This window comes from Hesperophylax consimilis, chromosome 15 (assembly GCF_061612785.1).
Source record: "Hesperophylax consimilis isolate HC1 chromosome 15, BYU_Hcon_1.0, whole genome shotgun sequence".
NCBI classification, from domain to species: Eukaryota; Metazoa; Arthropoda; class Insecta; order Trichoptera; family Limnephilidae; genus Hesperophylax; species Hesperophylax consimilis.
In genome coordinates, this window is record NC_142850.1 from 21,106,956 (window position 1) to 21,121,816 (window position 14,861).

The following is a 14,861-nucleotide window of genomic DNA, read 5'->3' on the forward strand; positions in this document are numbered from 1 at the left end:
TATTTTTTGATCCCAAAAGTACCGATTTTTGATTTCAATCGCGAAATGGCACACACAAACAAACGTATTTCTTGCTGCTTCTTCCTAGCACTGGATTATCGAATCCATTTGAGCAACCTTTAACACAACACGGCATTAATTTATCACCTTGAAGAATTCTAGCACGCAACATTATTTTTAGATGGGTGAAAGAAAATTCAAAATATTTACGCTAAAACCTTCAACTGACTTCAATCTGCGAAATGACGTCTTGGAAATTACCGTTATTTTTTTATCGGAGCATAACACATGTTTAGCTTCTCTTTCTGTTACACGAGTCGCTACGGTAGAGAGCGAGAGATCAAGATACAATTTTTGCTCTGAGCCAATGAGATCTGAGCTTTCAGCCACAACAGCTTTGTCTATAAGAATTTGGGTTGAGGATAACTCCTCCCATCAGGGTTACAAGGTTATGCGAGAGTTATACGCCCCTGAACCTTGCCCTTGGAAAACATTTCGACATTTTTCTGCTTCAAGGACATTTTTATTTTTATAATAGTTTTTTTGGGCTAGTGAATGAATAGAGTAGGCTGAGAGCAATTATGTTGTCTATGGTCGCATCTTTTTTTAAATGGCCTTGAGTTTCCTCTACCTTGTCTACTGCTCTGCTCCGCACGGTAGGTACTGCTTGTATGCTGCTTGTATATCTGTGGTTAAGTACTGTATAATTCCGTTACATACAAAAAGCCCGAAGATATCGAACTAGAGAGTGGTATATTTATGATTTTACCCCTCGCCATTATCTTCTCGTCTATTAATTCCTATGTCTGTGGGCAGCACCATTTTTGTTGTCGTTTCGAAATGTCAAATTTAATAATAATGATTGGATTATTTGTATAGCGCCGTTTTCGCGAGAAAATCACATCAAATTGGGAAAAGAGACTTATTTAAACGTTAGACGTTAGACAAATTTTTATTTAATACATTATCGTGTTTTTAAAGACAAACAAATTTAATAGTTTAAAAGTATGGCTGAAGAACTTAATTTGTTTCCGAACCCGGGCCCAATGCGCCTCGGAGATTATCAAAGGTTGTTGATATGTGAAAGACAACTGAACAAAGAAGAAAATTGGATAAAGGAATCACTAAAAAAGATTAAACAAGCGAGAGTAGCATTGCATGTACGGTAATTTTTAATAATTAACACCAATATTGATATATTTTCATGAGTGCAGGTCCACAACCTGTTAGACCAATATACAATTAGAACTAACTGTACCCACATGGGGATGCCATGGGCTAGTATATAATCTGTGCTAAATTTATACTGAATAGTTGCCCTCCCATCTGAACAACTGCCCAATAAGCAAGCAACAGACACTAATTACATGCCTAACTAATGATGCACAAAGCATAATCCCCCTAGCACCCACACTGGGTAAACGTTTCTACTTTATTTTGCTTTGAAGGTCGAAGTTATGTTCCATTGGCATACTTGTTTTAGTTCAAAGTTTTTGTTTTCAATATTTCAGGTTGAACAAATGCAACTGAACAGTTTGATGAAGCCGGAGAGAAAAGCCCCTCTAGAAGACCATTCCAGTGAGAAAACAATGAAGCTAGAAGAAGTATCCAATGCAAAACAGTTAGATGAGGCGGAATCTTCACAAAATACCAAAAAATTAGACTTAAGTATTTGTAATGACCTGACAAGTAAGTTACTGTTAGCTTTTATCAAATTTGATAATATTATTCACTGGTATCTCAGTATTCAAACAAAATTATAAATATTTCCCTAATTGCCGCACTTTTAATAGGCTCAGATTATGGAAATTACACTTTATTTCAACTTAATTAGTAAAAGAAACAGTGATTTATGTCAGGATATGATGGTAAAAGATACATTATAATTCCATTTTTATTCAAACAATGCTAAAAATTTACCTTATAAAACGATCCCTTTGCCGCCATTTTGAACTCATTTCGTATGGTATGACATTTGCGAGAGTTTAGTTTCAATCTAAATACGCATAAATTACAATTAACCCAAACTCAGAACCTATTTTGTGTATGTAAATATTTGTTCTTATAGACATTGTTTAAACAATGTGTAATTCCCATAATATGTGCCTAAAAGTGCGGCAGTTAGGGAAATAATTACCCAAAATTCATCTTAGGAAGCTGAATTGTGATTTGTATGAAAACTGAATTAATTTTGCCAATTTGGCCTTGAAAAAAGTACTGCTTCATCAAGGAAATGCATTGGTTGCAATAATTGCAAAAATCCATGGGTTTCGAGTTACTTTCTCCTCCAGGATTTACCAACTTATCAATATGCCTAGGGCCTCCACCCCATCCGGCCACATAAAGTTGTGTTGTACACACATCATGTTAAAATCCTTGGAGAGTTGTATTGCCTGTAGGGAACGCTTCAACTTCTCTGGGTCTCCTGCTAGTCCTCTTAGCAATCCTTCGTCCTGCAGGTTTATTCTTGCTACGTGTCCTGCTCAACATACCCGTTCCTGTTTCACAAATGTTGCTCTGCAATCACTATAGTTCATGGTCGTACTTCATCCACCAGACACCATTTTCTTGAATGGCTCCAAAGATACTTCTTGGTCTCTTTCACTCAAAGATGTCCAAAACCCTTTAGCTGATTTTCATGAAGTCGCATTACTCTGAGCCGTAGGTGTGATGAGTGTCTTATCGGTTAGTAGCTGAGTGGACAATGCGTTACGTTCCCACCCAGGCATTGTGAGTTAATTTTACTGTAAGCTAAGTCTCTTGCTCAAGCAATATTTTCCTCTTATAATAATGGTAGAAGGAATTTTTAAATAAAAGGTGGCCCAAAAGTCATCACCCTTTCGGAAGGTACTTTTTTGCAAATGGCGTTTTTTGTCATTTGTGGAGTAAACAGAAGCAGAAAATACGTTGACAAACCGTGGATTGCTATACTCCTCAAAAACTAGGAGTAATTGTGTCAAACCAATTCTTTTTATTTACAAAATTACTGCCTTAGGAAATGCGGGAATGGGATATTTTCACATGTGAAGTTTATTTTAATATTACTAATTTTAATTATTGATTTTAAAATCAAACATTCTAAAACAGTTCCAACTGTCTACAATGCCATTATGACATAGAAATCGCCAATGTCTAGTAAGACAGGTCTCACCAACGTTGCCCGGCTTGACGTCAATGCCGCCAAATTCATGAATAAAAATGAACATGTTATTTTGGCGGCAAATCGAAACTAGCACTTTTTAAAACGTTAAAGAAATTTTATTCACTATTAAAATTTACTACTATTTTTTTTCTTCCAAATGTTACTGGCTTTCATCCTTAATGGTGTTCTAGGCCATCATTTCAAATTATGGAGAGAGGGAAGTGAACTTATATATTAGTTTTGCTTAAATTTGGCATATTCAATAAAATTATATGGAAGTTTAGAGTCGAATTCAGACTTAGAAGAGATAAGATGTTGAATGGAGGGGAGGAAATTTTAGACCAAGCTTGATAGAAGAGAGGATATTTGTTTAGAAAGGGACAAAAAAAAGTGATCTAAAGTTCCCACTTCTAGACCACAGAATGTACAATATGGGGAGTAGAGCACGTGCATTTTATAAAGGTGATAATGAACAGAACAATGTCCAATCCTCGTTCGAATAAGTGAGGAAATTTCTTTTTTTTGGAGAAATGGGGGAATTGCTAAAACCACAGTTTTAATGGGATAGTCTTTTGGACTCCCTTGGATTGACTAGCAATGTGCCAATACTTTGACCAAACATTGCGGTATCTATCTTTGAGGATGGAAAAAATTTTAGATAGGGGAATGTGGTTTACGAGGGTAACAATAGAGTTGGATGCTCCTTGCTTTGCCAAGAGATCTGCAATCCAAATCAGAGTTACGGTTTTACCAGAAATTTGAATGAAGGCTATCAGCACTCGAATAAGGCATAAAAAGTGATCATGTTCATAATTATTTTTGATTATATTTTTGAGAGATTAAAATTATTGCAATTGAATGAAATATTCAGTCCTGAATTATTGTGGTAAACTAAAAATACCTTCATTATCGTAAATTTTTTTTCTTAATTTTTCTATAAAAAAAACTTAAATACCATATTATGTCTTTCTAAGAGAATGAAGATTGGATTTGGTTCTATACGAGAGGAGTCTCATTTGAAATGTCTTTAGCATTATGTACTTTCTTAATTTCTGTAATCTTTTGTTTTTTGCAGATATTTTGAGTGGAGAATTTTGCGTGGATCAAGAATCGGAAGAGAGTGAGGAAGAATAAGATGTGTTGAGATATCCAAATATTTATTTTAAAATTAGTTTAACCTTAATTTTTACATATTTACATACTTTATAATAAAGAGAAATAATTTTACTAGGTTCATCATTATATTATTTATTTTAGTAATTAGTTAATTTTACACAGGCAAGTAACCAGAGCCGAGGCAAAAAATAATGTTATACCTGGTGGCCATATTCAGTAATTTAGTCTGCACGGGAGACCAGAGTCATTCCTTCTATCATTACGAACTACGTAGTTTTAGTATTTGTGTAAATACTGTCCACATTCATGCAAAAGGCACCAAACATAAACATTTTTACAATTCCAAAGGCGATCAGGGAAACAACAGATTTTTATTTATGTCAATTTGGAAGTTGTATCATAAAAATAGTAATTTCTGTTGTGGGTCTTTGATGTAACTCTGTTTCAATGAACTAAGATTTGTTTCATAAAAAGAATCAGAACATTTCTTCCACCTCAACGACGGATAAAAATTTAGCTTTAGTTTTAAAAGGCGACATGTTTGGTTTAAAACTAAACCGCGAGTTGACAGCAATATTTTATAGGCAGTTTTGGGTCAACTACTTTGGCATCCATAGTCTGAAATTTGGAAAGAGTGATTTTTTCACTTACTCCGGGGTCAGGGAAGAAAGGGATATAGTGAAGTTTGTTATTTTCTAAAGAAATATATTGATTGAAATTAATAAAATACTTCGTTTTTACCACTTTTATTGTTTATTACCAACATGTTTCATGAGCAACGCTCACATCTTCAGAGTTTTTTTCAAAAAAAAAAAAAAACCCTGAAGAAGTGAGCGTTGCTCATGAAACATGTTGGTAATAAACAATAAAAGTGGTAAAAACGAAGTATTTTATTAATTTCAATTAAAATGGTGCCACAAAATAAGTTTGCTGTGTTAGAAGAAATATATTGATAATATTTCTGTTATTACTGAACTACGTCTATTTTCCAGCGGGTGTGGTCAGTGGTGGTGAAAATTGAAACCGTATGGTGGTAAAATTTATAAGGTTCCGGGAGGTTCAAGAAAATTCTTTTCCATGGTAGAGGTGTTTTAAAAAACTGAAAAAGTCAATTTTGGAATATCTTGAAGAGGTCCACAGTCAACCGCTTACCTTTTCCTACTGATAAGGCATTTCCTGGAGGGAAATCAAAAATAAAATTATAATATTCGCAGTTAAGACCACCATGATTTCTATCTCAGAAAACGCCGAAAAACCAGATTAATTAGCTGGATTTTGACATTTTAATTTAGTTTATTATTAAAAGGGGACTTTTCCCACAAAATTTATAATTTTTAATATATTTGTTTTTAATAAGTTCCTTTTATAATTTAACCTAATAACATGGTAATGGACTATGTGGTAAAATATCAAAACCAATATAAATAAATTATAAGATTTTTATTTATTTCCCAACAATTTGATCTGAGTGATATGTCCCCTTTTAAAAATAAACAATTCAATTTATAAATGACAAAAATTGATAATATCTTTGTATAATACATACATGTTATTACAGTTGGAAATATGGATTCAGACCATAGGTAATAAAAACAAGGAGATGGCCATTAACCTTTATTAGTACGAAACCGCACACAAAAAAGTGTGGCTATCTTCGTTCACCCATGCTACTATAAATCGCATTTATGCACAACTGTGTCCCATCTTTCTTTCTACCTACACACCAAATGCATAACTTTCATTGGCTCTGCCGCTTCAATGCCATATCTCCGTGATTCTATTATCTACGATTCAAATCAAGGCGCATCGGTGTTGTGTCCCAAGATACCATTCAAAGGGAACTATTAGGCCAAGTTGTTGGAACTCCCGATTCCCGCCCTGTCAGTGTTTGGTCAAATTTTATGTTGGGTTGTTAATTTTATGTTGGGTTGTTATTAGCTGTCAAGCATAACATTTATCAAGAACTGTTGTTTAGTGGTTTGTTACAAAATTTGAAGTGGCAAATATCAAAAAATTCAAAATGGCGTTGATGTGTTGGGGGTTTTAACAACTGGACCTTAGAGTCGGAATGTAAAAATAATTACAATTCCACAAACGTATACATTATGTAAGTTCATACATATTATATAATTAATGGGATCCTTTTTATATTTAGAGAAACTTGAATTGAAAAATATTTTTTCCAAGCTTGCATTATTACCAAATAAACAACATGTAGATTGGATACAAGGATTAAAGATCTTCTCAGTATTGTCATCCAGTGGGTTTCCGGAAACAACTTGTTCAAAAATTTGAAATTTCCAGACACCAGTTTTTAAACATTTCATAAAAAAAACTTTTATCCTGCACCAATATATTGAGCCATGATCGCCAATATATCGTAACTGACAAAAACGAAGTTTTATATGAGACAATTTATTTAAGGGATGGATTAATAAACTTTATGGCGAATGTTTATTTTATTGAATAGCATCCACTTCACATTACGAAAATCGTTAAATCTCGCTGCTTTGGAGATAAATGGTAGTTACATTGTTTTGTCTGGCTATTTAGCGATACATTTTTCAATCTTTGTCACTTATGTTGTTTTGCGTAGTGTTATTATTTTTAAAAGAACGCTGTATGATAATGCAAATTATCAAACAGAAAATGCATATCGCTATGGAAGAACTGAGTCAAAAATTCAAGACAGTTGTTTTACTGTGTAATTTACGATAATTACCGTAATAGATGCTTATAATGTTTTGCCTAAACTAAATTTTAGACCACTAATATACGATAAAGGGTACAGAATCAGAAGTCGGAGACGCCCGAGGAAGACATGGCACGATCAAGTGAACCAGATACTTGAGTCGGGCCAAGTCAAGAGTTGGAATAACAGAAGAGTATGAATGTGAATGAGTTGTTTGGCGGTCCCTCCTCTCTGCACGAGCACCACGATGGTTAGTTAGGGTACAGAATCCATTTTGGGCATGATATTTTGGTATTCCCAAACACTGAGGTGGTGCATTTAGCCATTTAGAAAGTTTATGATTAAAAAAACGCTATTTGAGCAAACCTGTCGGTTACAATCTTTCGGCGATCATGGCTCCATATTACATGTATGTTTGTGATGCATAATATATCATTAAATGCACAAATGAAAAAAGATTTTTATAACGGTTAAGTATTGGAAACCTGTTGTTACAAACATCGGAAAACACCACTGAACATGTTTACATCTTTGTCACACTTTTTGTCCATACAGTATTTAGTATAATAGGCAAATGATCTTGCATTTTGTTATTTGGAATGTTTGGAATAAGAAACTTCGTCAATGAATTTAGTTTTATAATAGAAATATGTTTACATAGTTTATACAACAAAATTACAACAGCTTTAGTACATATTAGAAAAATATACTGGAAATATTGATATCTCTGGTAAAAAATAATGATTTCCGTTTGAAATTACACCAGTCATTTGTGGCATTGTGTTCTCAATGTCCACTCCCTGGGGTTACGGTAAGATGAAAACACAATTGCAATACAGTGAAACTATCTTATAAAGAAAACCTTATTTGTGGGGTAAATTGGGCCATTTTTTAAATTTCAGTCTCCGAGGGACCGAAACCACAAACTTCTTATGTGGGGACTTTATAAGAGGATTTCATTGTTTTATGCAAGTTTAGTAACAAACATTCTCATGGGTTAACTAGAAAACTTCTGCCACACAAATAGCAAATACGGAAGTTGGCATGTTGCATTCAGTAAAAAATCTTTAGTTTTAAAAATGTATTATAGTATTTATCTGAAGGTCTAAAATAACATTTATAATATACATTTGATTTGGGTGTTAACTTTGAACAATAATAAAATCTCTTCAAATGGAAACATTTTAACGAACTTAAACAAATTTGAAATAAATAAAACTACAATACACACACACTTTCAATATGCATACCAAAATAAAATACAATATGAACATACTGTAAGCGAATTGTATGCAGTGTTATGAATTCCAAAATACAACCTAAGATCTAAGCTTTAAATAGCGAAAAAGCAGTACTACCCTAGTGGAAATATATTTCTGTTTCGACTTACATTTATTTATTTCTAACTATTTGACGGGTACCCTGCATTGTTGGGAGCTATCCTAAAGAGATAGGTATATACCATCACGGACTTTACTGTAGGCCTTTTTAAGATATACAATTCCGTATCACATTACTTTGATGTATCTCATAAGGTTTAGCCAGCGTTAGCAATGTAAGCGCCATAAAATACTTTCTTTACAACTTGCTTACAAAACATCGACTTTTCTCTACTTTCTATAAATATAATATGCATGTATTATATATATAAACCTTCCAGAAGAAATTCTCTAAATGATAGTGAAAACCCTATCAAAATTAGTGGCGTTGTTTAGAAGAACTAAGCGCACAAACAGACATACAGCGGATAGCGACATTATTTTATACTATTTAGACAAGAAAAGAGGTTGTTTTGTAAATAAAAAAAAGACCTATCCGGATAATAAACCTTCCGGAAGAATTTTCTAAGTGATAGTAAAAACCCTATCAGAATCCGGTGGGTAGATTAGATGAACTAAGCGCACGAACAGACAGATGCGAAAAGCGACTTTATGTTATACTATTTAGAGATTTTTGTTAAATACCTTTAATTGGCTCTCTGAGGTAGTTGGGAAATGTTAAAATGTTCATTATGTATAAGATGTTAACCCATTCGTACCGTATATTTGAAAATAAAGTTGTCTAGAGTTTTCATTCTATAATAGCTGTACCCCGCCGCGCGTTGCCGTGGGTCAGTCTGTCTGTGCAGATAGAGTATCAATAGCGCTTTTTGCTTTCCAACAGATGAAATAAAGTTTATTTAAAAAAAAAGTGTAAATAAATTTGTAATAACTCAAATAAATTAAGCTTCAAATAATATGTTCTACAACTGCCAGTTTTAATTCAGGTCTGAAAGGGTTAATGTTACTATTATAAGATTAGCAGAGCTAAATTTCCGATATTTTTTTTGCAATTGCTTAGATCTTTGATTGAATATTAGAATTCTCAATACTCTATATAAAAATTTGGTTACTAGTGTGGAACGCCGTTATGTTTTGTGATGATGAATTTTATTTAAAAAATATTTCTGCACACCAACACTTTTCTGGACTAGATTTTTGTAAAAAATAACATTATTCAAAGTAGAACTAAGAATAAAAGAAAAAATAACGGCGGGTTGTTTCAGAGAATTCAAACAATTCTTCAAATTTCAAAGTTGATTTTCAAGTTCTGTGAAAGATTTTTTTAAGTTCTGTTGTTACTTCAGTTCTGTCAAGCAACTATCCTATAATGATATAATAACAGAACTTGAATAGGACTATCACAGAACACGAAAATGAATGTTGAAATTTGATGAATTGTTCAAATTCTTTGAAACAACCCATCCTAAATTAATTGGTTTCAGAAGACGGTAGTTAAAATTACAGAAAAGGTGTGTTTCACAGAAATTCAAATGTAACTTTTCATCAAATGGTCAATCAGCGCCATTTTATTAATTTGACATCCCCGATAAACATTGATTTTAGGACTGTTTTAGCTTTCCATCAAATTCTGATCAGCTGACAAACATAACAACATTACAGATGTGCTTTTCTGCTGATCACAATTTGAATTAATCGGAATTTAAAGGGGACCTTTCAAATGTAAAAAAAAACAAAACAAAATGGCGCTTATTAGCCGTTTGGTGACAATGATACATTAAAATTTTTGTGAAAGAACAACCTGACTTTACGGCACCAAATAAATCAATGTGAATTTTGAAGAACTCCTTGGCACAAAGTGTAGTGTAGGTTAAAGTGTAAAATGGGGTGAACCTAGTGGTGCATTTCTTCTGAGACAGAAGTGTAGAACAGGATATAAGCGGCACTTGATTTCACATCACTGGGGGAAATTTCTGTTACTACGTGGTCATCAAATTTGTACCATCTGAAATTACAAAAAGGAAAAAGAATTATGTGCCTGAATACAATACCAACTATGAACAATAAATTCCTATTATTTTTTCCCTCATATCGCATCATTTCTAGCAAATAATAACCACTAAAAATGCTGCCATGCAGCAGTGGAGACACATAATTTTCCACAAAGCTTATAAGCCCTGGATGCAAGGTTTGTAGAAAACGTACTTATCAAGGTCGGCTAATGTAGCTAGAAGTCCATTTTTCACTAGGAGATTTGGATTTACTGCTATACAAGTGGCGTAGAGCGACTCAAAGTGCATTTGCAATGATTGGTTGGTATCTTTATCATACTAATTATTATCTTAAAACTAATGTTCAGAATAAAAAGGAAATTCCCAGGAATATTTACGGTGTACTTATGCAACGATGATGTAGAATCGAAATTATTTATTAGCGCCTTTTACATATTGCCTTTGAAGACATTAAGTCTCATTTAGCAAACTATCATGATGAGGTATGACAGGGAAAGTGTTAATTATATTTGTACAAAGACTCGCACATGGTGGTAGATACTCTCAGCATCATCGCCTTGGTGAAAGTTATGAAAAACCACCATTCAGAATCGAAACTTTGCTTGAAATGGCTTTAGCCGTATTTGGTGACCATATGTGAATTGCCAGGTACTTCCCCACCTTCCTCTTCCCCATTTCCTTCCACTCCTTATACCAAAATAGCTTAAACTCTTTTCATCACAGCTAAATGGAATACAACAATGAATAATAATCCCTAGCATGGCGGCTGAAATGAAAAAAAAATGTATGCACTGTAAATTTTTTTTTTAATTAAAAAAAAAATAATAATTATAATACAACTTAATTATACTGAAATTAACCAAATTTCAACAGTGACAGCAAACTTATAGCGTCAGAGCAGTCAAACATTGAATTAATAATTTTATACAATAAAAGAAGATCAAATATTTTTCTCCTTTCTGATAATTTAGACAAATTCGTAAATTTACATAATTTATTTCATTTATAGGAATACCACTTTTGAAATTAATAAAGCGTAAAAATGATGAGACCAAATGCATGGATTATATTCCACTTGACTTCTAAACGGAGATGCGCATAATAATTTTACGCTTTTTTGAATTTTAGCAATTCTGAGAATAAATCAAAGCATTTGTAATACTTTGCTGGTAATAGTTGTAACATGATTCAAGAAGCGTAATTTGGAATTAAAAATAACACCAAGGTAACTGAATTTATAGACTGATATTATTAATTGAGTAGTCGAATAATAGGTAGGTTTTTGATCTGTGGATACTGATCATTTGGCAATTTAGATATAAAAAATTATAAAGAATTCAAGTACATGACATGAAGTTATTATTGTCTTATAATCATAATAATGATAACATATGTAATCAAAAAATGAAAAATTAAATAAATATGGAAATCCTGACGGCAAGAAATTGACGTAAAAACTTGCTTGTTTACCAGAGCCTCAATAGTTCAGTAGAAAATTGGCTTAGTTTGTATGATAATCATTAGAAAACTTACTTGGAATAAACGCTGCTTTTGCAATAAGCTGTATAGTGTCCCCCCTCCATGGAGCCGTAGTGATTTGAAACTCCGTATAAATTATATATGGTATTCTTCCTTTCTCTGTATGACTGCAGAGAAAACTGACCCATATCTAAATTCTGCAGCGGAAAATCAATATTGGTCAATTTTTTTCTATACGTATTTGAGACATAGTCTTTTGTATCGACGTAGAACCTTTTGAAGTGTATTACTAGGATGGGCGGGAGACGGGAAATGTCTAATTTCTTTACGGCCTCTCTCTTCTGCTTGCAGGCCGGACAGTTCCAGCCCAGTATTCTCTCGTCTTTCAGGTATAGTTCTAAACAGTCCTGGAATTAGAAAACATTTATCCATTTTATTATTTATAGTCATAGACAATACATATTCAGAAGTAGCTGATGTGTATGTGTGGGTTATCCTTAGGAGAGAGACATATACCATAGCAAACTTTTCTGTAGGCCATTTTATGATACACAATTCCGTAGTACATTATTTTGATGTATCTCATAAGGTTTAGCCAGCGTTAGCAATATAAGAGCCCGAAAATAATTAGTTTACGACTTGATTACAAAACATCGACTTTTCTCTACTTTCTAAAAATATAATATGCATGTATTATATATATATAAACCTTCCGGAAGAAATTCTCTAAATGATAGTTAAAATCCTATCAAAATTAATTGCGTTGTTTAGAAGAACTAAGCTCACAAACAGACAGACGCGGATAGCGACATTATTTTATACTATTTAGACAATAAAAGGGGTCTTTTTGTAAATATAAAAAAAGGATCAGCTCGAACAAAGACGATAAGAAACCATTGAAAAAAATGGAGGGCGGGAACACAAATTTTTTTTTTGATTCAATAACTTTACATATTTTAAAACATTATTTGATAATGTGGGTCTCTGGGTGATTTACCCGTGCTGAGGCCCCCAGGTAATACAATATTGACCCATTAATTTGTTTGAAACCATTTTATTTCAATAATTATTATTGCTCTACCGGTTACGGAAGGTATCTTCGTTCAACAGGAGAATATTAAAACTGATATAAAATAATAAATACTAGCAGATATACATTATTTTAATAAGGGGGCCATTCCGTTCCCGCGCCCCGCTTTCCCGCTCCTGCATCAAGCTGCTGTATTATTACGTGTACCAGGCGTTGCTAGTGCGGTTTGAGCCCATCATCAGCAAACCAGGTCCACCGTACCTTTGACTTCCTTCACACTGGAGTACCAGGAAGACCCATGGTCTTCACCAGTGATGAACGCTACCTGCAAGTCTGGTCTCCATCGACGCGGTGTCGAGACACCGACTTCATTGCCGTGATCAAGGACCACGGATTCACATCCCACCGTGATGTGACCTACATGCATCACATAGTGGTGCACATCATCAACCATGACGACATTGTCATTCATCGTCAGCAACAACTGTGACTACTCTGGCTATTCTAATTGGTCTGCATCAATAAAATCGCTGTAAAGATTCACAAACATCTTTCATTTGTCTCCTTACCACATCCCCAAAGTTGTTTCAAATAAATTAATGTGTTAATACATATTGTTATTATGACAAGCCACTAAGTAAATGCTTTTTTCGATCACGTTAAAATAATAGTTGACGAACTTATGGTTAGATTAGGTGGCTTTTTTTTAAACTTAATTTTTCTACATTTTTCTTCAATGTTTTGTTTTGTTGTCATGGAACCAACACGCATAGACTATCTAGACCGATGAAGAGTATAAAGATGTAACTCACACTAAGATTACACTTGTTGGCATGGGCGGGCAGCTCCAGGGAGAGGTTGGAGAAGGAGTCGTGCGTGACGCTCTCCTTGCCGCACGACAGACACTTGACGGTGGACTTCATCTGGCCGTAGAAAAGGCGGAGGATGGGGCTCTCCCGTGACTTGGTGTACTCCAGCCAGGCCTTCTCTGACGGCGACAGGGTGTCCTGCAATCAAACAAACAAATTATGCTCCCACTTTTTTGTAAGAAAAGAGGAATTCTATATTTTTTTCAGAAATCAGTTCTTTTGTTCTCCATAAGAACAGATTTCCCAAAGAACTGGTTCCAGATACATATTCCTGTTTTTATCGCATAATTTAGGCACTGATAGTGCATATTCTGGCATTGCTATTGCATATTTTGATATCAATGGTGCATATTTTGCCTTTTTGATGTCTACCAATAATATTAGGGAGTCCCAACATTAGGGAATTTCAACGATTGGGATGTTGGGACTGCTATAACAACTACAGCTATACACATTTTACTTAACTTACTTACCACTATCGGATTGCTTGGCATTATATAGGAAAATTCATAAAGACATCTACATAGTAGGAAGGTACATAATACATAACCAATAGGGGTTTTCTCGAATTGTTTTCAACACCCAGTACTAAAACAAATAGTGAGAAGTGGTATAATTTACCATGGAAATGTGTTGCCTAGTGGGAGTCTGCAGGTCATTGTGAAGCCAGTCCATAAGAATAGTGAGGAACTCGTGGGAGTCCTGTTGCTCAATTCCTCGGAACATGGCCTGGTGTCGTCCCACCACATTCTGTAAAATAATACCATCACTATTACAGTCGATACATCCACCAAATATATCTAGACACGGGGTACCAATAGAAAAATTACCCCGATGTTGTCAGAATTACACCAATGTTGCCAGAATGACACCAATGTTGCCACTTTACCAATGATTATTATTATGACATTATCAAAAAGAAAGGACATTTAACGCAGTCAAAAGATTGCATGAAGCATTCTTTGTTTTAACAAAGTTTTATCCTTTTTTTTACAAATATGCATCCACCTTCAACAGAATTAGATTTTTATTTAGATAATTTTTCAATCACAAAATGAATGCAGTTAGAAATATTTTAGATAGGGCTTACCTTAAACTTTTATCATTGACAATTTAATTAGTTATCTGAATACTTAAAAAAAATACAAGTCATAGATCGAAATTTAAAAAAAAAAACTAACAATTGACCAATTTTAATTTCCTCCAAACAAGCAGAAAGCTTATCAGAGATCTTAGCAATA

The 14,861-nt window shown here is 33.8% G+C and overlaps 2 protein-coding genes across 2 annotated transcripts in view; one reads left to right on the forward strand and one right to left on the reverse strand.

Annotated features, from left to right (window-relative positions):
• Positions 1 to 814: 814 nt before the first annotated feature.
• Positions 815 to 4,356, forward strand: LOC149417476 (uncharacterized). The gene is made up of 3 exons (XM_089640319.1): positions 815 to 1,160; positions 1,512 to 1,689; positions 4,218 to 4,356. The coding sequence occupies exons 1-3, from the start codon at positions 1,008 to 1,010 to the stop codon at positions 4,274 to 4,276; spliced, it is 390 nt and encodes a 129-aa protein (XP_089496445.1). The 5' UTR covers positions 815 to 1,007; the 3' UTR covers positions 4,277 to 4,356.
• Positions 4,357 to 10,096: 5,740 nt separating this feature from the next.
• The window catches only part of Usp8 (Ubiquitin specific protease 8), a 32,784-nt gene continuing 28,019 nt past the window's right edge, over positions 10,097 to 14,861 (reverse strand). Inside the window, exons 16-19 of the mRNA XM_089640318.1 lie at positions 14,242 to 14,370; positions 13,564 to 13,758; positions 11,776 to 12,128; positions 10,097 to 10,235 (exon numbers count right to left, since the gene is read on the reverse strand). Coding sequence (XP_089496444.1) covers positions 10,124 to 10,235; positions 11,776 to 12,128; positions 13,564 to 13,758; positions 14,242 to 14,370 — 789 coding nt within the window. The 3' untranslated portion in view covers positions 10,097 to 10,123. The remainder of the gene's footprint in view (positions 10,236 to 11,775; positions 12,129 to 13,563; positions 13,759 to 14,241; positions 14,371 to 14,861) is intronic.